We start from the raw sequence: 27,109 nt of genomic DNA, 5'->3' as shown, positions 1-27,109 counted from the left end.
AGATAAAGTGAGGGGGCAACACCAGCCTTGAATTCAGGAGGACCTGAGTTCAAATATGACCTCAGACACTTAACACTTCCTAGCTGTGTGACCCTGGGCAAGTCACTTAACCCCAGCCTCTGCGGGGGGGGGGGAAAAAAAAAAGATAAAGTGAACCAGAAGAATGTCTATTTTATTTTGAAGAAAACAGGATTTACCAGGATTTTAAGACCCTGTCAGAAGTGTGCTTCACTAACAGCACTTAAGTAGTTGTGAAGGAGAATGGATGAGAGCTGGGAAACACCTGAAGCAAGCAGTTCACTTAGAAGGCTGCAGCATTTGCCAGGGATGAAGGCATGAGCAAGGACAGTGGCTACATGTGAGGGAAACAGAAGGACTCTCAAGGCTGCACAACTCAATAAATGGAAGAACAGTACTGCTTTCAAACTGGAAGAAGGAAGCTAAGAAGCAAAAGACTAAATAATATAAATGTTAATACTCTTCACATTTTCAAAAAGATCACAGGGTTTCCATGTTTTTTTTTTCTTAAAAAGAGAAATATGGAAATAACCAAAAAATAAGCAGAATTTAAGAACATTTAACTCAGCTAGCTAACTAATTTGGATTCAAGATAAAATGTTCACCAAACTGAAGAAGAAAGTATAAAGCAATTGTACAGTTGCTAAGTGAAGTTATTCTCATTTCAAAGCAACATTACCAAGGAAGCTTAGGAGAATCAAAAACAGGATCATAATAATTAGAGAACTATTAAAGTTTCCCTCATCTCTTCTCCTAGAGTAATTTACTCTACAGCCTGAAGGGAAACACTCCTCCCACTCTCAATTCCACCCACTCAACAACATAAAACTTTAATTGAAAATCAAATCAGAAAATATTCTTTCAAATCAGACATGCAAAAAGAGAACACTTACAAGCAGTCATCTTCACTTTCAGCACAGAGATTGATAGTTTTTCCATCTCGGCAAACAATCTGCAGTATGCGGTCTCTTGGCTTGCCTTCAGGTGGATGAAAATCTTTGGGAAAAGATTAGAAAGAGTTTTGAAAAATGAAAGACTAAGTAAAACAAAAAAAAAAAAAAATATATATATATATATATATATATTTCAGGACACTAAGACACATATTAAACACATCCTCTCAAATCAAAGAATAAGCCTGAATAAAATAAATGTGTTTTCTGAGAGATTTTAGGCAGAGGAAATTAAAGAAAAGTTCCCTTTTCAGCAAATATGGAGACTTCTTCAAAATGGAACCACCAAGAGGCAACCACTCAGTCTGTACATAAATCAATAAAGGTAATGGCCCCATTAAAAAAAAAAAAAAAAAACCACCCCTCATTACCAAAGTTGCCTCCAACTATATACCAAAGAAAAAAATAACACTATGCTTACATTACATTTTTAACCAGGGTTAAAAACATAGTTAAGCACTAAAATATATGTAAAGTGAAAAGACTTTTCTATTTAAGTGAACAAGTCTTTTCTATTTCTATAATCAAACAAATAGAAGTTAAAAATGTCATTCTCATTCAATTTCCTTCAGGGAAATAAATTGGCAATTTCAACACTTTTCTAAGGAATGCTATTTCCATACAAAGGGATGGTGTAGAATACACCCTGATTTTCTATACCCAAATTCAAGATATATTCAAGGTATTATATAAAATAAGCTAAATGAACTTTTATCTAGCAGCAAGCATGAAAGAAGAGAATAAACTACTTTAATAAGAATGAGAATCCAGACCATGAAATACAGCAGAAATAGAATTTGAGTTCAAATTCCATCTCTGACAAGACCTATGAGACCATGGGCTCTTAAGTTCCTTAGGCCTATCCCATTATTTGTTAAAAAAGAAAGATACCTGGACTTAGATAGTCTGAAATCCCTTCTAATTAATTCAACATATCTGTTCCTATTAACATTTTTTAATCAAATTATATAAACAATCAAATTTTAAATAGCAGTATTTGTAGGTTCATAAAGTTAAAATTCAAACATGGATGGCGGAAGACAGAATGGCAAATTGACATAAATACCAATACTGTAACTAAAAATCTAGGATATTGGGTAAAAGAATAGAATTAGTTTAAATATCCCTTTAATTTCTAAGACTCAATGACGCTATCTAAAATGTTACATAGTACAGTGTAAAGAATATTAGATTTGAATGTCAGGAAGCCCAGGTTCAAGGTCTTCTCTAACATGTAGAGCTATGTTATCATGAACAAATCATTTCCTCTCTCTCAGCTTCAATTTCTCATGTGTGAAATGAGGCTATTACTTCTTGTACTATCTACTTCATTGGGGATCACACTTCAGTCATCATGTTTTAATGAAAACTAAGCACTTTGTTATGCACTACACTGTCAGAAATTAAATTAAGTTATCACAGAAGCTGCTTTCTGCCTTCTTGGGGTTTATAATTACTTTTCCTTAAGAATTCAAACATTTAATTTTCCCAAGCTTGTATTTTTCAAGATTTGGGACAAATTTGTTTAGATCTTTTTTTTCTCTAAGACAAACTATACATAGTACTTTTGCAAACTTTAAAGCACTATATAAATGATAATCATTCTCATTATTCATAGCTCATTAACTATTAATGAAAAATATATGGGTGAAATATAAAGTCTTAAAATTCTAAAATAATTTATTTTAAAACTACCTTAGGAAGCATGTTGAAACAAAAATATGTGGTGGGGGGGGGGGGGGTTTGTTGGTTTTTTTTAACCTCATTATAGTTAACTATCAAAAACTGGATAAAATACACAACACTAAACTTTGAACACATAACAAAGTGACCAACTTGTACTTATTATTACAAAGTTTGGGGAGACCCTTCACAAATCCAAACATATAAATCTATCTGGCAGAAATTCAACTTATACCATATATTGCCTATTGATAAGCTCCTATTACATGGAATCCCAACATTAAATATCAGGACTTCCTCATCTGGATTTGGAAGGGTCCTCGGAAGTCCAGCCTAACCCCTTCATTTGGCAAATGGAGAGAGACCGAGAGAAGTGGTGGTGGAGACTGGAACTCAGGTCTCGGGACTCTGCACAGGCCCACACAGCCTCGGCTCAGATGCCAGCAGAGTCGCTTCCTGACCTCCCCCTGCTGCTACTAAGGCCTCTCTCTCCTTGCATGTGCCACGGGATCTGTGGCCAAGCACGCCAGTATTTTTCTCCTGCCAACAAGCTGAGGTCGCCAAGTCAGACGCCACTGCACACGTATGCATGCGCTCCTGTTTTATTTCAATCCATTAACAAAGTACAAAATGGTAAAAGTAAATACAGAAATGTCTCCTAGGCCAGTCAAGTAAAGGAAATAGAAGGAAAGGATTTAATTTGCATGAAGCAAAATTATATTACCTCGGCATTCATTTCCCATTCGGATGTTGATGCAGTCCACCAGCATGTGAATCTTATCTTCTACATTCTGCCGGGTCTGGTCATCATAATAGATTAGGTGGCCATCAGACCACAGATCAAACCAGTTTTTTTTCCACCGCTTCAAAATTGTACCTGAATGAAATAATAAGTGTATTTAGATTCAAAGCTACATCAGCTTATTCTCTTTTCACAATATTGTAATATAAACAAAAGAAATTGTCCTACTTGGCTCTTTGGGGAAGGCTGAGAGGGTACTTTCACTAGGCAATCAAAAAATAAAATAAAATAGTACACAGTGAAATAAAAATTTTCAGTTATGGTAATGTCCTATGCACTATTTTACATATAATGCACACTAAAATACTGTCCATTCAGTGCACAATTAAAAGTAAGTTAAGCACAGAATATTACATGTCAATTTGAGCTAAAGAAGCCTATCTCCCATTTAATTCCCTATACTCAGCTCATGGTGATTACAATATGTTAGCTTAGCCCTCTTAAAAGATTAAATTTTAGGTCTCTTAGCTCTCAAAAGATCTCTTTTGATATCTGTCCCAGAAACAGCACTTCTCCCTTTTCCCCTTTTCAAACCATTTCCACATACTTGCTGATTACCTAGACACATCTTGGAAACAGAAAGCAGCACTCAACCTGAACTAGAATACTTGTGTTCAAGTTGTGATTGGTGATTTCTGTGATTGTGAGCAAGAACTTCGATTGTGCTATGTCCGCTTTGTTGTGCATTCTAAATTACTTTTCTTGTCTCTGTCGCAGGATTGGGTTGTTCAGAGGAGAGTCCTCTGTAAACCTAAATGCCCTACATAAATTGCTTATGATTCCTAACTATTATGATGTGTAATATCATATGGCTTTAGGTTTAATGTAAAGAAAAATAGAGTTGTCTGATTATATAATTTAGTATTTGAAGTAACCTTAGAATTCAATTAGTCTAATCCTCTCATTTTACAGAAAAGAGAATTGGTGTTAGAAAGTCAGGTGTTAAAAAAGGGAAAAAAAAGTCAAGTGTTTTTTCCACCACAAAACAAAGTAGTGGAAAATATTCATAAGGGAGATGCTGCTTCATTAAGTAAAAAGAAGGTAGATATCCTAAGAGTTGTATCCTATACTATGTTCAAAGTATCACAAAGTTAGAAAAGCCTTTAAACAAGCACCATCTGGTCTAGTCCCATTTTCAGGTCCTTCAAATTTAGAATCTGATTTTAACTCTCTGAGTAATAGCATTTGTTGTACATACAGTCTTGTGGATAGATATAATAAATATTCCTTAGGGTCTTTCTATGTACCAAGCACTGACCTAAGCATAGAGGACACTAATTCTTAAATAGTTTCTACTTTCAGGGAGCTTAAAATCTAACTTAAGGAAGACAATATACAAAAGAAAGCTAAAAGCTCTCCCTCCTTTATTGCTTCAACTCCAGAATATCATGATATTGTGACAATGATGATGGAGTATACACCAAACAGAGTAGCTAATGGCAAATTAAAAGAGACTGCAGTGATTTGGGGCCTAAAGATACAAATGACATGTGAAAACCAAAGGTGAAGTAATCTCCAAGATGATGAGTGTGTGAGAGTGTGTGTGTGTGTGTGTGTGTGTGTGTGTGTGTGTGTGTGTGTATAAAGGTTACATAACCTGCCCATAATCAATAAATGTTGGAATTGAAATTCAACCCAGATATTTTTATTCCAAATCCAATGCTGGGTTGTTTGTTGTTATTGTTTTCATTATACCATAAGCTCTGGGAACTATGAAAATTCTTCAAGAAAAATTAAGAACCTGTTTATAAAGTTTTATGTTTCTTTTGAAAAGTCTTATTTCACAATAGAAAGTATTTATTCTAGAATTTATTAACGTATAAAAAAAAATTTAAACCCATTACTCACTTTGTCGAAGCAACCAACCACTCTTCACAAATGCCATCCTTTCACCTTAGAAAAAAAAGACAGGATTAGAAATTTTGCAATCTAGACATGAAAATGACTAGACATATTTTTAGTTTTTATTAAAATCACAAACGGAATGAGATTTTTAAAAATCACTTTCAATTTAAGAAGTATTTATTTGTTAAATGCTTCTTACATGCCACATTTTATGCTCTCTCTTCAAGTGCTAAGTTTGCCTTATTAGTTATAACCAAATAGTCATACTTACTAATAAGCAAAGCTAACAATATTGGAGCCCAGGAGAGAGACTGGAACTAGATAAATAGCTCTGGGAGTCAGCAATATAAAAATAATGATTAAATTCATAAGCGATGATGAGGTAAACAAACAGAACATAACATTCTAGTGTATTTCTACTTACCATTAGTCACTAATTCTTATATTTTATCAATAGGTGATAAAAATAAAGTGTTTTTTTTTACTTTAATGTTTTTTCTTAAAAATGCAATTAACCTACCTCCTTCAGTTACTAAAAAAATTCAGTCTCACTACTATGACAGAAAAGTAGCAAGCGACCCATTTTTCAAGGGTATTGAAGCACATAGCTTAAATAGCCTGCATAGTCCAACTGATAGTCAAAAAGCTAGTCATGGTCATAAGAAATCACTATTAGAGAAATGCAAATTAACATTGGCTAATATGACAGAAAAGTTAAATAATAAATGTTGGAGGGGATGTAGGAAAACTGAGACATTAATGCATAATTGGTGGAATTGTGCAAACTGATCTAAGCATTCTGAAGAACAATGTGGAACTAAACCCAAAAAGATATAAAACTGTCCATATCTTCTAATATAGCAATACCACTACTAAGTCTGTATTCCAAAGAGATCTTAAGAGATGGACAAGGACTCACATGTACAAAAATGTTTATAGCAGTTCTCTTTGTATTGGCAAAGATTTGGAAATTGAAGGGATGTCCATCAATTCAGGACCAGCTGAACAAATTGTGGTTTATGAATGTAATGGAATACTATTGTTCTATAAGAATTGATGAGCAGAATTTCAGAAAACCGGACTTATATGAACTGATATTTTGTGCAGAACCAAAAAAACACTGTACAAACTACCAGCAACATTGTGCAATGATGAACTTTTAATAAATTTTGCTCTTCTCAGCAATAAAATGATTTAAGACACATGATGGAAAATGCTATCCATATCCAGAGAAAAGAACTAAAGAGTCTGAATGTGATTGTACATGCATAATACATATCTGATTGTCATCTTGGGGAAAGGGGAAGAGAGGGGCAAAAAAAAAAAAGAAAATCAAGATATTATAAAAATAAATATTGAAAACTAATAAATAAATTGAAAACAAATGGTCTGAATAATAATTTAAGCATAAAGATGAGAGAGTGGATCCAGATAGGAAAAATCTGGTCCTCAAGTCCCCAATCCAGCTATTCACACATTAAAGATACCTGTTCTCTGAAAGCTTACCTATTCTCAAGGATTCAAATACATAACTCCCAAATATGTATATATTTAATAGCACCCAATTAAATTTATATCTTATAACTCCTTGGGCTCTAACTGACAAAAGCAATCACTTCAGAACAAAAACTGCCACTCTGTTCCTGGTGGTAGTATTTTAACAAGTGACTGGAAAAACGCCAGCTTCATTCTCTATCAGCATCATGCAAATAGTCAAATGTTTTTAAACTGACAGAGACGAAAACTCAATATGGCATTAGGAAAATTAAAGTTGTATTCACAGTGCCTTATAGCTTAGCCACCTAAAGGTTTTTAAATTAAATTGAACCAGCAGTTTTTGTTGATAATGTATAACCTAACTGCTGACTTTTGTTTAAAAAAAAACAGGTTGCTTTTCCCACAATTGATGTTTCATAGATACATAATAATTAGAAAATATTTCAGATATCACAAAAATTGGGTAATATCAATACTATCTGTGCTAGATCCATATGTTAGCACACAATAAAATAATGGCTAACAGTATTTTCCAAGAGAGTACAAAATCAACACCCTATTCATCTTAAACTCCCAAAATGAATTTATGAATAAAAATGTCTTTTCACATGTCTTAGTTTTAGTCCAACCTGAAAAATAGGGATAAGCCTAATTTTCAATTTCTCCTTTTAGCTCTATTAAATTAATGTTACTTCCAATTCATTTCTCTTTACCCTCCTATTGATGGTAAAAGATAAAAGATAAAGAAAAGAGAAAGGGGGACACATTCCTTTTGCACCAATTTCTATAGAAGCTACAGTAAGTGTTTTGACAACTTATACAATTTCTGTTTTCTGTGTCACAGAGGTAACTACTATATCTCTCTCTCTTAAATGTTATTACTTGACCAGCAACTATTGTAATAGCTATATCTTATAAAACTAAAAAGAAAAAAAAAAAAACTGTCAGGTGAGAGTAATGTGTCGTCTTACTGCAATTCAAGTTCCAAAGTTCAGTATGATCAAATGTGGCATTATGAAAAATGATTTCTTTTGCTTGAGGCTAGAACAAACTTAATAGCATGGTGCAGAGGAAGCTCAAGAATAATGAGGAGGTGACTCAATCCCCACACTGGCATAGTGAATACCAAATCCCACTGGAAGATGTCCTTAAAATAGGCTCCCTCAGGACCAGTAGGCATAACTTCTACATAAAATATCTCAGAATAAAACTATTTCTCTGCCTCAAAGCCCAAAGGAAAATTGTTCCTGCAGATTTTCAGCATCGTACTTAATAATAACGCTTTGCTATCCACTCTATTTTTCCAATTTCAGATTCCCCAAATCAGCTCTAACATCCTAACCATTGCATTAAAAATTAAATGTAAAAATCCACATATCACAAATTGCATATGAAAATGTATCTATCTTACCCTCAGCTAGAAAGCCTTTTCCATGCTAAAAATCTCAATTTTGTAAATAGCTTCTTTTCTCCTTTGGTTTATAACCAATTTTCTCTACAAAGTAGTAGTTACACAATTTTTAAAGCTATCTTTAAACTTGTATATTATCTTGAAAACTCCATATTTATTATGATAAAAGTAAAGCAATAATCTCAATTGAAACATTACACAAATTACAAAAAACAAATTAGTTAAAATCTGGGATTATATATTTGTTTTATAAAGCAAATAAACATCACATAACGCTAACAGAAAAACAAAATAGAATTCTCATTCATATTTTGTAGCTATCTGCTTCAGCAAGGAGAATGATCTTCAATCTAAAAAGAATAGAATAAAACACAGATAATTAAAGCCCAAGGTTGAAAAGGAATAAAATTTGTGAATTTTAACCATCACTAAGGTCTTATTATTTATAATCCTGGCTCCATATACTGCCCCCCCCCCAAAAAAAAAAGCCTTTCCTTTCTTAGTTCCTTCCTTTTTTCTTTTTACTGACCCATGTATGAGTTTTCAATTATGACCAGCCCACTCTTGTCTATGGGGACATTAAATTATAGGTTTCTTTTCCATTATTTTGGCAAAGTTGTTGTGAGGTATCTGTCTCAACCTTATTTAAATCTGTTTCCCAAACTCTAAGCTTCGTTGGTCAGCAGTCCCTGAATAAAAAAAAAAATGTGAAAAATAATATCTGAAAGGTTTTGTAATTGTGAAGAGACTCGAGATTTAGCTTCTGGAAGGGAATTTGGGGACAAGAACTTCAGCAGAGTAAGAAAAAAATGACCCCAAGAGCAACAGGATTCAGAGGAGAAAGAGAATAAAAATGAAGTTGAGAGGGCATGAGAACAGAAGTTAGAGCTGACTATCCTATGGCAAAATGGTACTAATTAGGTGAAAGTTCTCTAGAGAATTGGCCAGAGAAACTATTAGAACAACAAAAGATTGAGGAATACTTCCAGAAGCCATGAACAATAAGAAAGTATTTCCAGGAACTACATAAAATTCATGTTTCTTTTTCTGTCTTAGCCAAAAAATGTTATGTCAGCATAGGCTGATCTCCCTCCTAGAACAGAAGGTAAAGGGGACTCAAAGAATGCCTCTCTACAATCCAAGTTATTAAGAAGAATGAAATATTCTTTAAAGAAAAAAAAAAGGTCAGTTAATTGGTTCTTGCCAAAAAGGAGGGAACTGACTCCCTGAAAAAGAAGTAACTACTTACTGTCCAATAAAGATGTGGATGCAAGATGATACGTCAATTAGAAAGGATCAAAAAGGGGAGGAGAATTTTTTTGAATGATGATATAATACAAAAGGATACTGAGGCAGCTATTGTAAACTAATAATAAGAAAAGATACTGCAAAAGATATCCAGGACATAATAACTAGAATCTCACAAGATTTTTCAAAGCAGATAACTGCTACCAACTTTTGGTGACTCATATGTACAGAACTCATAAGATCTCTAAAAGGTACTGACAGCTTATGAAGACATGGGGGGAAAAACCTGAAGACTTATTAAATTACTAAGCACAGATGATACTTTCATCACTGTTGCCAAAAGTAGGCAACAGAAGACAAGATAAGAGTTGAAAAGTGAACAATTAATGCCTACCCTTTGATTCAGCAGTGTCTCGGGCCTGTATCCCAAAGAAATCATAGAAAAGAGGAAAGGATCCCTATGCGCAAAAATGTTTGTGGCAGCCCTTTTTGTAGTGGCAAGAAACTGGAAACTGAGTGGATGCCTATCAGTTGAAGAATGGCTAGATAAGATATGGTACATGAATGTTACAGAATGATTTCAGAGAGGCCTGGAAAGATTTACATAACTGATGCTAAGTGAAATGATAAGAACCAGGAGAACAACAAAACCAGGAGCAACACAATATTATTTGATGATCAATTCTGATGGATGTGGTTCTTCTCAATAATCAGGTAATACAAGGTAATTCCAATAGACTTCTGATGGAAAATACCAATCCCAAAGGTCTCATTTCCAAAATATATAGAGAACTGACCCTAATTTATAAGAAATCAAACCATTCTCCAATTGATAAATGGTCAAAGGATATGAACAGACAATTCTCAGATGATGAAATTGAAACTATATCCACTCATATAAAAGAGTGTTCCAAATCACTACTGAATATAGAGAAATGCAAATTAAGACAACTCTGAGATACCACTACACCCCTGTCAGATTGGCTAAGATGACAGGAACAAATAAGGATGAATGTTGGAGGGGATGTGGGAAAACTGGGACACTGATACATTGTTGGTGGAGTTGTGAAAGAATCCAGCCATTCTGGAGAACAATTTGGAACTATGCCAAAAGTTATCAAATTGTGCATACCCTTTGACCCAGCCGTACTACTACTGGGCTTATATCCCAAAGAATTACTAAAGAAGGGAAAGGGACTTATGTGTGCCAAAATTATTTGTGGCAGCTCTTTTTGTTGTAGCTAGAAACTGGAAGCTGAATGGATGTCCATCAATTGGAGAATGGTTGGGTAAATTATGGTATATGAAGGTTATGGAATACTATTGCTTTGTAAGAAATGACCAGCAGGAAGAATACAGACAGAGAGGCTTGGAGAGACTTACATCAACTGATGCTGAGTGAAATGAGCAGAACCAGATGATCACTATACACTTCAATAATGATACTGTATGAAGATATATTCTGATGGAAGTGGATATCTTCAACATAAAGAAGATCCCACTCACTTCCAGCTGATCAATGTTGGACAGAAACAACTACACCCAGAGAAGGAACATTGGGAATTGAATGTAAACTGTTAGCACTACTGTCTATCTACCCAAGTTACTTATACCTTCGGAATCCAATACTTAACGTGCAACAAGAAAATTGGATTGTATATTTTTTCTTTCCCATTTTTCCCCCTTTTGGTCTGATTTTTCTTGTGCAACTTGACAAATAAGAAACTATGTTTAAAAGGATTGTCCATATTTAATCTCTATCAGATTGTTTGCTATCTTGGGGAGAAAAGGGAGGTAAAGGAGAGAAATAGTTTTACAAAAATGTATTTTGAAAATCATCTTTACATGTATTTGGGAAAATAGTATACTATTTTTAAAGAAGTAAACAGCTAGTTGAAGAAGCTGCTAAATGAAATCAAATCTGGCTTTCTGGATTAAAGTTTAAAATGAGACAAGTTCCTGTCCAGCACCTACAGAGGATTGATATGAATATATCTGCAAATCTAATCAAAAAGACTTTGAATTGAGAAGAAATGAAATCTGCCAATATACATGTATCCACCAGACTAGATAACATAAGAGATATAGTAGCTTTTAGAGAAGGATATCATTGCACACATAATCTCTCTCTTCCTTTCTCTACTCTTCCCTTTCTCTTTACCTCTGATAAAACAAAAATATTTTTAAAAAGAGAAAGACAGCAACAAAACTCATGGCCTCTGAAATCTAGACACAAATGGCTAAAGTATAGGAATGACTGATTTCATCATATGGGATAAGAATCAAGATTGGAATATGATTCAAGAGAAATAAAATAGAAATGTCAAATATTGGGAGAAAGAAAAATAATGTTATCACTGAAATACTCAACAAACCACTTGAATAAAGTACCTTGTGACAATGATGTATGTACTAGCTAAGCATTTTGTCTGACATGTCTAAAATTCAATAGATTTTAAAGGGTTTTCAGATTTCAAATTTAAGATTTTTATTTTTAAATGTGCTATCTTCTATTTATAAATACATAAAAAATATTATATTTCACCAAGATCACTAGAATGTACACAAACATTACACAATTAGAATACAACCAACATACATTCCATAATGCTTGTTTATTTGAATTTATTTTTTCGCCACTGGGCTCTGACACTCTAGGTTTGCAGATGTTTCATCAAAGTCTTGATGCTTTCTTATCTCTTCAAACATATATTAATTTTATTCAATTATCCATAATGAATGTTTAGCATTTAAAAAAAAAACCAATATAGTTCATTAATTATTTTACAAAAAATGGCCAAGACAGACTGAAAAGCAATAATTAAGATAATTGTCTGCTATTAGACAAATCTGATAAGAAGTCAACCCTTTAGTCAAATTATTAGTTTTGAACCAATTCTGACAGTTCTTTGCATTAGATGAAAACACACATAAAGATAACCAATTTTGCTGCTTGCTTATTGTGCCATTAATTTTTTTTGGGGGGGTGGGGGGGGAGACAGGGAAGGATAAAGAATAGAACTCCAAGTTTTAAGTTTGGCTTAATTATCATGGCAGATGTAGTACTTATTCTGGTTATCATTGCAAATAATGTACTTTAGACTAGTTATTTTCCTGGTTATTTATTAGATTCAAACTATATTCTAAATCATATCTGATACTCTTCTTCAACAGGTATTACTGTAAGAAGCATCAAATGCAGAAATATTTAACCTGGATCCTCAAAAGATCTAAAGATAGATTTCTAAGGAATATGTGAACTTGGATGGCCAAAAAAAAAAAAAAAAAAAAAAAAAAAAAAAAAAAGGCTTTTCACTAACCTACAACTGAAATTTAGCATTTCCTCTAATTTTTTTTTTTTCTGTGTGACCCTGGGCAAGTCACTTAACCTCAATTGTCTCAAATATATGTGTGTGTGTGTATTTATATATATATATATTTATATTTAAAATTACAAGAAGAATTCAAAAGACTTCTTCAGTCTGCGAAAGGGTCACAGGAAACGAGAGAAAAAAAAAAAAAAAAAAAAAAAACTTGGATAAGTGCCAAAATTCTAATATATCATGATGAATTAGAAAGAAAAGGGTTAAAGGTTTTAGAAAATAAATGAAAGGAGCATGACAAAATTATGAAACTAAAGAAGTAATCCTGATCATATGACTAGTGGGACTGGAGAAACCAGAAGCCCTGACTTTCAGTGGTTCAGTGATTCAAGGCAATCACAATAAACTTCGGATAGAAAATGCCATCCACATCCAGAGAGAGAAGGATGGAAACTAAATATAAATCAACACATGCTATGCTCACTTTTTTTCTTTTTCTTCTGTTTTTTCCTGTTGTTCTTATTTTTCTCTCCCAACAGGATTCACAAGGAAATTTTGTGGGGTTTTTTAATGACTGTATGTAGACAGCTTTTTTTTGTTTTGGTTTGGTTTTTTTAAGTTTTTAATGTGCCACTGGGGAAAATGAAAAATTTTTAAATTAAAAAAAAAAAATTATCACATATCAGGACTGCTTAAAAGAAAATATGTCTGTACTACTAAGTACCTATTTTTCTTGAAAAAGCATTAATTTTACATACTTACCCAGTAAAAAGGAACTTCCAACTCAAAAAAATGAAAAGAGACTAAGGGATCAAGTCTATCTACTATTACTCTCAGGCTGGATTGTGAGCAAACCAATCCTTAAACACACTTTGCTTACATACTTTTAAGAAAATATGTCTCACAACCTTTCTTCAAACTATATTCCAGCATCTCAAAGATCTTAAATTAGGAAGGATTTCCTTTTCTTTTATTGCCATTTTAATTCTTCCCTGTCTTGTTCTCAGTGAAAATAAAATATAAGCTTTTTACCTTTCCCAGTATATTGTACCTTTTACTTAAATGATCACTCAGTCCTGCCCTTCTTTAGTCTGTATTCTTAGAGATCATATTACATATATTTAATCATTTCTGATCCTTTTCTCTGGAAGTACAGGAAGGTTTATGTTCAACATCTCACTTCAAATACTTATTAACTAATTATGAGGCCTGAAACAACTCACATAATTTCTCTGAACCTTGGTTTCCTGATATGTAAAATTTGAATAATAGCATCTTCTTCACAGGACTGTTATGAAAATCAAGCACAATCATACATGTAAAGTACAATATAAACAGAAGCTATTTTATTAATCTCTGAAATGAAGTATTAAGTAATTTTGCTTGTCATTCTTAAGAACTACATGAAAACATACTTCCTACATAAACATCAGCTCTCCACTCTTTCTGTTGTTTTTTTCTTGCATTTTTGTTTTCCTTCTCAGGTTGTTTTTTTTTTTTTTTTAAACTTTCTAGATCCGATTTTTCTTGTGCAGCAAGATAACTGTATAAATATTGTATATATATATATATTGTATTTAACATATTTAACATGTATGAACAGAGGGTTTTGCAAGGGTCAATGCTGAAAAATTATCCATGCATATGTTTTGTAAATTTTTATTTACAAAACATATGCATGGATAATTTTTCAGCATTAATTTTTCAGCTATAATTATATATATATCAGCTCTTATTTGCTCACAGTCACCACATAAAATGGGCAGGGTTGCTAATTTTCTGTCCTTGGCATGTATCACACATAACCACAAGTACTGCTTGTATGGACCTGGATGACTGTGTGGAACCACAGGACACAAGCATCCATATTTCTGTCTGAAATCCATTTCCTATCAATCTCCAGAGGAGCCCAACCCATTATTCGGAATGTGTTTCCATTACTGGTCTCTCTCTGAATGATCCAGTAAGCAGGCAAGATGGGCCCCACTCTGCTGTAAGGAAGTTTTCCACAGAAGTATTAAAGTTCACAGTATTAAACTGCCCTTCTCTACAATAGTTAATCCTGTGTTGGCTCTTTGTTTATATAGATTCCTGCCCTTTATCTTCCTTACAAGCCTATTGTCCTGGATCCTAGGTCCTACTCTCAGCTTTGTAGATCAACTCGGGGTTTGGTGCTAACAGAATGATGAACTTCAACAGTGAAGGACTTGGCTCTTTTCTCTGAGGCTAGGGTTAAGTGACTTGCCCAGGGTCACACAGCTAGGAAGTGTTAAGTGTCTGAGACCAGATTTGAACTCTGGTCCTCCTGAATTCAAGGCTGGTGCTCTATCCACTGCGCCACCTAGCTGCCCCTCTTTTCAACAATAAAATGATTCAAGGCAATTCCAACAGATTTGTGATGAAGAGAATCATCCACATCCAGAGAGAGAGAGCTATAGAGACTGAATATAGATTCACTTTTTTTGTTTGCTTGGTTTTTTTTTTTCTTTCTATTTTCTTTCTCTTTTGATCTGATTTTTCTTACACAGCATGAAGAATATAGAATTATGTTTAGAAGACTACACATGTTTAACCTATGGTAGATTGCTTGTTGTCTAGGGAAAGGGGGAGAGAAAGAAAAAGGGAGAAAAATTCGGAACACATGGTTTTACAAAAGTGAATGATGAAAACTATTTCTGCATATATTTAGAAAAATAAAACGGTATTATAAAAAAGAATGATTTTAAGCTTTTTTTTTATTTTTCCCTTGTCCTCTTCTTTATAAATATTTTAATAATAGCTATATTTTTTTGCCAGTGTACTGCTGTGGAACATGATATAAAAACTTTTACTGAGAAATAAGGCCATCCATAATTCCTTGAGAGCCTTTGAGTATACATACATTTTTAAGACTCGAAAGGCAAGAAAAGAACAAAGACAGAAAGAAATGAGCAATTATTTTGGATTAAACCTGAATGTTAATGGTGACCTAAGTGCTCATTGCTGAGCAAAGAGAAGATTAAAAATTAAATGAAATCTAATGTGCAGTATTTAGAAGTGAAAAATAATAAAAGATATTTTACACATGAGGTAAAGCAAGACTCATAAAGGTACTCATAGAGGTGACTTGCCCACAGAAGTAGAATGTTAAGAAATTTGAGCCTAAGTCATATGACTTCCAATGTACCAATACACACTTTTTTGAAATGTGACGATGATAAAATAAAAATCTGCCTGATAAGAGAAAATTCAGGCAAAATATCAATACAAGTAACCAAAAGAATCACAATAAGCTTTTTATTACATTTCTTCCCCTGTATATATCTATCTCTCTCACTTGCACAGGTTTAGGTGTGGACACTATCTTCTAGTGTCCACCAAAACAAAAAAGGAGATCAAGTTGGTTCTGAAGCAGGTCTTAAGATAGAGGGCTAAGTTAATATGAACTTTAAGTAATTCAATATGACCTAAAAATAAAACTATCTCCTATGCTCCCAACCCTACCCTACCCCAGGCTTAAAACACCTAAAGCTGAGCAAACTAAACTATCCAAAAAAAGAGTACATTATATATATTAGGTAATTTACAGGATTACATGGAATACAATATATTTACTGTATATTATTCCATGTAATCTTATAAATAAGTATTTAATCAGAATCATTAACTCATGAAATAGTCAATATTAGCTTGGAATATTATGAACAAATTACTGACTTCTGACAATTCCATCATTAATTAAATAGGCTTAAAAACTGGGAAAGGCATTTACTTCACATACAATGGAGAGAGAAAAAGAAAAGAAGAGCTATAATGCAATGTGAGAATGCTAAGAACAGGGCTTTAAAAATGCTCCATACAAATTTGAAAATTATTAGTTCAGCGGTTTCTACCCAACTAAAAGAATCTTTTTTTTCCCCTGAAACAATTAGAATTAAGTGACTTGTCCAGGATCACACAGCTAGGGAAGAGGACACATTTGAACTCAGGTCCTCCTGACTTCAGGGCTCTTATCCACTGTGCTACCTAATTGCCCCTAAAAGAATCTTTTAAGGGACAAGCTTCCATATATTTCAATGACATGCTGAAAAGAATACTGAACTTGGGAACAAAAGACTGGAAGGAGAGTCACAGAATCATACTATTTTAAAATTATAAGGGATCTCGGAGGTTCCATATTTCCACAACTCCTCTATTATTTTTTCAAAAAATTATGAAGACTAATAATTCACTTCGTTCCATTTGAAATACCAACCATCGTTAATATTTGGAGACTAGGTGTTTCTTATTTTCTGCTCCTTTTTCCACTACTTTTATCACCATCATCACAGAGGATTGAGTCATTTTACATGGTTTTTTTTTTGTTTGTTTGTTTCATGGGTTAACTTGTCCAAAAATCACATGACCAAATGTCCAGCCTACTAGTGATTTGTCTTTCTAGTCTTAGCTAAGAAAGCAGTCTGCCAGAACTTCCCTTGATGCTTTTCCAGTCATATAGCATCTGCTAGACATTAAACTCTGGTGAAATAGGCTTTAAAAACTCAGAATCATCTCACTATCTCAATAAGGCATGAGAATGGACTTTGTGAATGTAATAGTCTCTGTGAAATGCTAACAAAACCTACAATTGCAAAGAAAGCCTCATAGCTCAAGTATTAGAGAGGAGCTTTTACTAGAGCAGGCCAGACCTGGTATCAATAAAGTTAATCTTCCTGAGTTCAAATCTGGACTTAGAGAATTATGTGATTCTGGGCAATTACTTACTTACAAACACTTAGGAAAGGTAAAAGTCACAGTGACTTAACAACAGGGGGCAAGGCTATCAATTAACAAGCATTTATTAAGAGCTTACTATTCAGAGGCATATTTCTAAACATAGGGAATAAAAAGGCAAAAGAGAAGCCCAATTCTAAAAAATATATACATTATAATGGAAGAGACAACATGCAAATAACTAAATACAAAAAAGCCACAAGGGTAGAAGAAAATAATCTGAAAAGGAAAAGCATTAGAAGCTGGCCCAACTAGCAAGTCTCAGCAGGTAAGATTTGAGCTAAACCTTCAGAGAATGCTATAGAGCCTTAAATAATGATGCAAAGGGAAAGTTTAAGAGAAACCTAGGAAGATTTCTACAAACTAAAACAAAGTAAAAGGGAGCAGAACAGTTCAGACAATAACAAAAGCAGTTTGAAGACAATTCTCAAAAGTCTTTTAAAGAACTGATCTGATCAAAGCAAGGATCAACCTGAATTTCAAAGGATGTCTCTGCCTCCAGACAGTTGAGATAATGTATTTAAGATGCAGAATAAGACACAAATTTTGGGGCATGGTCAATGGAACAATTTTTTTTTTTTTTTGCTTGACTCATATATTTGATATGGATTTGGTGGGGTATTTTTTTCCCCTTCAGGTGGGATAATGAAAAAGAATGAAAAAATGTTTAATTGAAAAATAAATGAAAAATTCTTTTTTTTTTTTCCCCCTGAGGCTGGGGTTAAAGTGACTTGCCCAGGGTCACATGGCTAGGAATTGTTAAGTGTCTGAGACCAAATTTGAACTCGGGTCCTCCTGAATTCAAGGCTGGTGCTCTATCCATTGCGCCACCTAGCTGCCCGTCAAAATTCTTAAAAAGAAAACTAACTTGGAAGTAAGAGTGAAAGGAGGACTAGAATTAGAAGAGACTTGAGGCAAGACTAGTCATAAATCTAAAACAGAAGTGATGAAGGATTGAACTAGAGTTGTACCTGAGTGAAGAAAATGGAGCATAGAAAAGAAATGTTGTGAAGGTGGAAATGACAAAATGTGTTTGGCAATCCCTAGATATGCAGGATAAGTGGAAGTGGGGCTGAGAATAATGCCAAGGTTGGAAGCCTGGGATGACTATGAATGTAAGGATACCACAAAAGTAACAGCAGTCTGGATGAGGGGGAAGGTTTAGGTGAAAAGATCCCAAGTTCTGTTTTGCCATGATGATCTTATTATGTTTACAAGACATCTGATTCAAGATGTCCAAGAGGAACTGAAGATGTGTAATTATAATTCCTCAAAGAGATTAGGTTGGTATTTTTTAATCGCAGAATTATCTGCAGAGATAGACTTGAACCCAAAGCAGATAATGACATCACCAGATGAAATAGTAAAAAGAAAAAAAAAAAAAAAAAAAAAAGGAACCAAGGTAAGAGCTCTAGGGACACCCATAAAGAACATGAGCTGTATAAATATCAGAGGAGAATAAGAAAGAGCAGTCAAACAAATAGATCAACAGAGAGCAATATCATGAAAAACCAAAGGAGAGAGTAATTAAAAGATGCTGCTGCAAAGAAGTTAAGAAGAATCAGTCCTAAGAAAAGATCATTTGATTCAGAAATTAAAAGATCATTGATAACGTTGGAAAGACTGAAGAAGGCTTAGAAGTAGGGGTACTTAGGGGATGAATGGATCAAATAAGGTTTTTTCCCAGAATGGAGGGACACTGTCCTATATCTAGCTCTCCTCCCTTTCCTATGAGAGTCCCATGACTTTTGAGAAGGTCATCTATAGCAGGTGCTTTCACTTCCTTTCCTCTTTCTTTTTTTTGCTGAGGTAATTGAGATTAAGTGACTTATCCAGGGTCACACAGATTTTAGAGTGTTAAGCGCACTTGAACTCAGGTCCTCCTGACTTCAGAACTCATGCTCTATCCACTATATCACCTAGCTGCCCCCCTCCCTTTCCTCCTCCTTATTAACTCTGCAATCTGGCTTCTGGGGCAAGTAGATGGCTCAAGTGAATAAAGCACTAGGCCTGGAGTGAGGAAAAAGACATCTTCCTGAGTTCAAACCAGGCTCAAACATTTATTATTGGTTGATGGAGCAAATTATCTAATCCTATTTGTTTCAGTTCTCATATATGTAAAATGAGTTGGAGAAGGAAATGGCAAACCACTCCAGCATCTTTGTAGAGAAAACCTCAAATAGAGTTTCATAGTCAGACACAACTGACCAGCATTCAACTAAATCTGCACATTCTAAAGCTCATCTTGAACTCTACACCATTTAAAGTGTTGATCACCCTCTTCTTCTAGATCTTCCTAAATCACAAGTCTGACCATGTTACCTCATCTATTCATTAAACTCCAGGGGTCCCTTAGACTTTTAAAGCTCTTAGTAAGCTGGCTCCTTCCCATCTCTCCTCTATATACCACAATCCAGTGTTGTAGATCTCTCTGCTGTTCCTTCCATGTCAAATTCCATCTCTTTATGGAGACAAGAGTGAAAGAGGAACTATCGGATGAAGATAATTGGGTAACATGAGATGGAGGTCAGGGAGGGAAGTTTTCCTAAAATGGTTTCATTTTTTCAGTGAAAAATGAGGTGAGGTCCTTTGACAAAAAGGTGGAGAAGAGGTTAGGCTTGCAAGAAGGACTGAAACTATTTAAAAATAGGATAGTAAATCAATTAAAGAAGAATCCATTTTGCCTAACTTCTATGAGGGCCAAGATGAAATTACATGCCATAAATTTGTAATCTGACCAATCAGCAGTTTTCTGATTACTTCTAGCTCTATACATAAATAAAAGCAAATATAGCAAACAGTGGAAGCCACATCAGGGTGGGAGCAACAGGACAAGGAAGCAAAGGAATCTAGAGTGGAGTAGAGTAGAAAGCTCAGAAGATTTCCACCAAAGGAATTAAAATAGGGAAGGGAAGAGAGTGCAGCCAATGCAGGTCTGGGAAAGAATTAAGATAGGAAAATATGACCGGCACAAGAAAAGGTGGTAAGAGGCGAAGCACCATCCTGGGAAAGAAACATAGTTAACTAATGTCTTTTACTAATCATAATTTATTCTATTGTCTTCTAGAAAACCATTATAGTATTTTTAAAAATTTATAGTAAAATCCCTTGATCTCACGAACTTGACCTGTTTTTCATAAAATGAAGGGGCTTTGTCAATGTTTCTGAGATTCTTTCTAGAACTCTGATCCTAAAAAAAGTAGAGTATATCTCATGAAAAGTGATTTTCTAAATTTTTCATTATCTTTCACAACTAGTGGGGATGATAGGGAATGCACATAACTGTCAATGAGGAGATTGAACTAGTTAATTTTTAAGGATTCTTTTACCTCTAAAATTCTACCATCTTCTAAAAGATGGTTCCACTATGAATGCAAAAGAAAAGTGAGAGAGCAGTTTGCAAAGTGATATTCTTCAAGTTAATATTTTAACACCATATCTTTGGTGAGGTAATCTAAGCTGATTAGAAATTATTATTCCATTAAAAAAATCAAAGTTTTAGCTTGTTTTCTTTTCAAAGAATGAAATCATATTCATCAAGCTATATCAAACCCTAGGCTATAGTTTCAAAACACAGAAAGCTTTAAAAAAAAAGTAGCAACTTCCACTTTCCTTTTTTTCTAAAAGGCTGCTATAAAAAGCACTAATTATTTAGCACTCAATTTACAATTCTGCCAGTAACCAGAAAATTTAGGTCACACTCCTCCCCCAACAAAGTGAAATATTACTTAAGATACCTAAAAAAAAAAAAAAGTTTATGTTGGGAAAATAACATCTCATTATTGCTTTTTTTCTGGGGGGAGGAGAAGGAAGGAAATTATCCCATAAGAAAACGCATTGCTTCCATCACACAAAATTTCCAAAGGAGCCAGGTAAAAAGGAATTTTCCAAAGGTAAAAAAAATTCCATAAATTTTGACTATTCAAAAAAATATCCAATACTATTAAAAGTATACTGAAAGAGAGAGGATACATCAATTCATTGATACAATTAGTAATTATAATAATAAAATAACTAAGGGAAAAAATGTAAAAAAGACAAGAAACTAAATTCTGACTTTTAAGAATGGAAGGAATCTTCCATTTCAGATTTGAGGAAAAATTAAGATGGCCCAGTGCTTCTAAATACTCATCTTTCTAGTCATTTTCTACTTTGTGGAAAAAAAAATTATTGTTCCATTACTTAACACAATTCTTTTTTTTTCGTAACAATGATGAACCTTTTACATTCTTGTTGAAAAATCTCACTATTGAAAGGATTAAATTTTTTTTCCTTGTTGAAAAGTTTTCAAACCAAATCCAACTCCTCTTGTCTTCCATAGCAATAACAGGTGTCATTTCAGCCAAAGGTGGCTAGTACTCCTTTCCCCGAACCCCCCGAGAGTAACCCTTATAAAAAGTAAACTGATTTATTATGCTACAATTTATTCTATCACAATATGTACTCAAAGAACTTATTTTCTGGGTTACATAACTCAAGTACCGTTCTGAGGGAAAGCTTTTTCCATCAGTTGCTCAAGTGTAACTGCAGGGGGAGACAAACGGTCCTGAAAACTTGCCTTCCAGAGCACCGCTCGCTTTCAGGCAGCCCAGGGCAACTCCCCCCCAGACGCAGAGATTACAAAACAGGAGGTTGGGCCCCGGTGACCTGGTTCACTCCACCCTCGGCTTTCCTCGCAGATAACAAACCCGGTCAGGTGACAGGGACCGAAATCCCCAATCCCGGATCTCAGTCCTTACCACAGTCTACACGGAATACACGGCAGAAACCGGTTTTATTTAAATAACATAAAGCTCCTCCTATTGGGGAAGCGGGATTAGTAGGGAAAGAAGTTAAAGTTATGGTTGGGGCAAAAAGGAAGACTCGGCTCCAAGGGGCGCCAACTCATCCCGATAGACGGGTAGATACGGTGGGTGGGTGGGTAATCCAGGGGATTTTAGCAGGGTTACAGCGAAAGTGACGGATTGGGAGAGGAAGCGGACTGGGCGCGGGGTGAGACAGCTTCGGACTAGGCCAACGCGAACCTACTTGGCTTGACCATATGTATTAGTCAGCAGGGGATTTTTTCTTCTTCCTCAATGGGGGAGGGAGGAGGAAGAGACTACGTATTTTATTTAAATGTAAAAAAAAGAAAAGAAAAAAAAACATTTCCAGGGATTAAGAAAAATAAAATTTAATTGAAATAAGGCAAAAATCGATAGGGTGGGACCAAAAGAGGCTAAAAGAAAGTCTTAAGAAGCTGGGAAAATGAAAAGATGAGACGGAAGCCATCCTCAAGATTGGGGTGGTCGGAAGGATCCAGAGATGGGCAGGGCGAAGGAGAGGATGCGCACCGAGACTGAAGCAGATTTGGGGGACAGCAGGTGGGACAGGGTATGGATAGAGGGTGGAGCCGCACGAGGAGCAGGGTGGGGTCAGGGGTGGCGACTGGAGACTAAGCAGGTGAGCCGTGGGGGGCGGGGCGGGAGAGAACCGGGAAGTTTGAGGATGGGGATGGGGGGGGGTGGGAACGATTGGCTTGAGGAAGGAGGACGGATGAGGTGGGGGAAGGGTACGGGAAAAAAATGGGGGCGAGAGGTAGGGCAAGAGAATGGATGAGGACATCCCTCACCTGCTGGACGAAAGCGAAGAGTGTGAACAGAAAAGTCGGATGGGCTTGAGAGTTGGGACCCGGGATTGGTGTTGGAATTCGTGAAATGGGGCTGGGGGGGGGGGGTCTGAAGTAAAAGCTAGAAAGGACTTCGCCGCCGGACCCCACGCCCCTCACACACCCTCACACACACACACACACACACACACCCCACATATACACACCACACCCCACACAAACACACCTCTCCACAGGCTCACCTTCGGGTAACTCAACAGGCCACGAAACTCTCAATGTGAGAGCCTAATCTGACGGACGGAACGACGGACGCACTTACTCCGGCTCTTCCCTACGGGACACTAGGCAGATTCAGTAGGTCAGAAGTGGTCACCGAGCTGCAACGTCACTCCTACCCGGGGGCTGGGCAAGCTACGCGTGCGCCGCGAAGATTTCTGGGAGTGGTAGTTTGGAAGGGCAATAAATAACATAAATAGCATTTATTAAGTGCTTACTGTGGGCCAGGAACTTTGCAGAGCGCTTTACACGTATCTTATTTAATCCTCAGAACAACCCTGGAAGTCAGGGGTTAGTTATTATGTTTTATTATTTATCTATGATATTATTAGGGACTAATTATCATTGTTTAGCAGTTGAGGAAGGAGGAAGAGGATGATGGTGTGGTGATGAAGATGATTCAAATTTCATTTGATTTTCACAACTACCCTGGGAAATAGGAGCTATGACTATTCCCACTTTATAGTTGAGGAAAATAATAACAATGATGATAATTAAAAGTTATAAAACATTCCAGGCTCTGCTAAATCTTTTACAAATCTCATTTAATCTTCACCACAGCCTTCCAGGTGAATAGTGAGGCAGACACTGTGGAAGCAACCCTACTGCAGCCATCATGTTAAAAATGATGGGGTGAGTAAGACCCCAGCAAAAAAGACCAGGTCCTTGGTATCCAGGAAGCTAATAGAGAGGGAAATTAACTGTGGAGGGCCTGAATTACTCTATACAATTTGTGTTCAATACTGAGGTAAGCAGAGAGAGCATTGACAGGATTATCATGTCCTTAAGAGGGACCTTATAGTGGGCCCTTGTTAAATTCCTCCCATTGATAAAATTATCCTGACTCCGAAGTTATTATATTCAATCAGAAAACCAAGATATAGATGTCAACTCAAGGTTATTTTTCTCCTATAAAAGAACCTACTAGTACCCCACTTCTTCCCTAACACCTTTTAGGAATTCAGCTCACTTACTAAGCATCACAATAGTGAGTTCATTAGGAACTAAGTGCCCATCTTATGGCTGCAAATTATATAGGAACTTTGCCTGCCTTATAGCATCTTTTTTCTTGTTATGGCTAGTTCATCAGGAACTTGCCTGCGTTATGATGTCAAGTCATTCCTCCCCATCTTTCCTTGTTGATCTCTAATTTATTAGGAACTTAGGCCAATGCCAACAGCATAATAAAATCTTTACCTCTTGATTTGGAGATGGTCTAAGTCTACAAATTCTTTTGAATCACGTCATGACACCAGCTCAAAATCCTAATATATTTTGGGGATTCAACCCCCATATCTCATCATCATGAACACATTATGTTGCTATTTCTTTGTCCCTTGTCCCCTTCAGTGAATAAATATTGAAGAGGGAAGTCTTCCAAGGGTTAGAAAAGCCACAAGCAGTACAGAAATAAGTTTATGGCAGAATCAGTCAGTAGCTACAAGCTCCAGTAAGGAGCCAGTCCTGTACATCCTGGTAGTGCATCATCCCAGCAGCCAAGACATGCTATCCAGCAAGCAAGATGGTTACTAGTCATCCAATGGCAATGCCACAAGAAAAAGTGAAAATGATGAGAGATAGGAAAGGGGGAATCCCGTTGCTCGGCCAAAGATAGTAAGATAATGCCATGAGGCTCAGTGTCCCCTGTAAAATTAATTTACAGGCCCAAAAACCTAGATTGATAAATAAAAAGTTTATTGTAGAAATTTGGAAGTAAAGTTAAAGGTAGAAAAACGCCAGGGCCAAAGGTGGTCACTGGCGGGCCGGAATCCTTACATGGCTGGAAGGATACCATGTTTGGGGGGAAAGGACTCCTGCAAAGAGAAAGCTCCAGTTTGGCTCTTTTTATACCTAAAGGAGCTTGTGGATGGTACCCCAAGTTCTTGGTGGGCTTTTCAGATAAGGAAGAAACTGGGGGGGGTTGGGGCAGATAGTGAGAAAACCCAAGCCAGCTCAGATCCTGGGGGGGCTGGGCCCAGATATTCAAAAGGGTGCTTTTTGACCAGGATTTGTGAATCAAGGTCAGCCATGGGGGTTGGGGAATCAGAAAGGAAATCTTAAAGGGACCTCAACCCCCATCAAAACAGGGGATGGAGTATGGGTAGTTACCACTTTAAGTTTGAATCCACTCTCCCCAGGGAACAAGGCAGTAGAGGAGTGTACACTCCTGAATTGATTTCAATAGAGTAAACATTGCAGTAAAAAGAATGCTGTGTTGGATTCAGAGAACCTGTGTTCAGATCTCAGTTGTGCTGGGTACCAATAGGTTACTGATACCTCCATGTTGTGCAGGAGAGCTCTAGTCTCAAGTAAAATATTATTTCACAACATCCTTTTGGTCCACACAATCCCAAAGAGAGAGAGAACTGTGACTATGACTGAGATTACTGTGTTATAGGTGTGTCTTTGCTTCACACCTTGGGGGTTTGGTGATAGAGGAATGAGTAATTACTGACTTTAGAGAGTGTAATGGCAGACTGGCAGCTCTCAATGGTGATGGAGATTAGAATAAATGTTGCTTCTACAGAAGGGAAAGGCAGCTACAAGGGTCATGTATTAATCCCAATTCACTGGGGATATTAAGAGGAAGCACTGAACCATGACCTTCAACCTAAGGGGTTAGGCAAGAAGCTGTCCATACTTGCTGCATATTGATTTAAAAAACTAAAAATTTTATGTATGTGTGTGTCTATGGATAGATAGATTTTGTTTTATATATAATATTTAACATTATAATTATATTGTATAATATATAATACATATTATACAGATAGTTTAATTGTAATATATATTTAATAATTATATATTATAATAATGTATAATATAATAATAAATAAAATATGTTTGTTGATTTTATTAAGCTTTTCCCAATTACATTGTATTGTGGTTCAGTCCTTAAGTTTAAAGCTCTAATTTATACTTTTACATAAAAGAATAAGAGGAACAGAGGGTACAAGGGAAATCCAGAGGGAAAGCATAGAAAAGGAAGACTGGATATACAAAATAACTTGAGAATTTTCATAGTTCATCTGAGGACTGCCCTTACTTGCAAAAAGTAATGGATTCTATGGCTCAGTATTAGCCTCACAGAAAGAATCAGAGCAAGGGAAGAGGATAGATTTATAAAAAGCAGAATGTTTCCTTAAGATTCAGATTGGAGTAGACAAAATGCTATTTACCTATTGACATCTTTCTGGAGAAAAGATTGAAAAGTTAATTACAAGATTAACTTTAAACAAAGAGAGCCTCCCCCAGTTGTTTTCCAAAAGCCCAAAGAGTAGATACTTGAATAAGTTGAACTTGGAAGATTAGCAAACGTCCCTTCAGGAATGTGAACTGTTCCCATGTGATATTTATCCATTCAAACTACCCAAGGCAATTTACAGCTCCAGGAAGTTTGAAACACTTCACTAGTTTTATAACTGAATGAATCATCAGAAAAAAACAAAAACAAAAAAAATCTTTAAAAGAAGCCTGGAAACAGGTAGTTGGGTCCCTGTCTTGAAGGGCCAAATCAAAACAATCTAGGCAAATGTTAAGGTTAAAGATATCAAAACACTTAGATGTGACCTCAATTATTTCTCTTAAGAGAAGGAAGAAAAAAAGGAGGAAGAGAAGAAGAGAAAAAATAAATATTCAATACCAACTATGTTCCAGGAATTAGTGCAAAACACTTTACAAATATACCATTTG

General features: G+C 35.5%; 1 protein-coding gene across 2 annotated transcripts in view; it reads right to left on the bottom strand.

The window, feature by feature from the left end:
* The window catches only part of PLEKHB2 (pleckstrin homology domain containing B2), a 36,068-nt gene extending 12,509 nt beyond the window's left edge, over nt 1–23,559 (bottom strand). The window contains exons 1-4 of one of the 2 annotated variants that reach the window (XM_074301696.1): nt 23,383–23,559; nt 5,305–5,349; nt 3,379–3,531; nt 912–1,014 (exon numbers count right to left, since the gene is read on the bottom strand). In XM_074301696.1, coding sequence (XP_074157797.1) covers nt 912–1,014; nt 3,379–3,531; nt 5,305–5,341 — 293 coding nt within the window. In that variant the 5' untranslated portion in view covers nt 5,342–5,349; nt 23,383–23,559. Of the gene's footprint in view, nt 1–911; nt 1,015–3,378; nt 3,566–5,304; nt 5,350–23,351 lie in introns of both variants that reach the window. The other variant, XM_074301697.1, reaches the window with a different exon arrangement.
* Between the last annotated feature and the right edge of the window lie 3,550 nt (nt 23,560–27,109).

The sequence above is a fragment of the Sminthopsis crassicaudata genome, chromosome 3, assembly GCF_048593235.1.
Source record: "Sminthopsis crassicaudata isolate SCR6 chromosome 3, ASM4859323v1, whole genome shotgun sequence".
Lineage (NCBI taxonomy): Eukaryota > Metazoa > Chordata > Mammalia > Dasyuromorphia > Dasyuridae > Sminthopsis > Sminthopsis crassicaudata.
The sequence above is the reverse complement of the archived record's forward strand: the minus strand, read 5'-3'. Positions and strand labels throughout refer to the sequence as shown.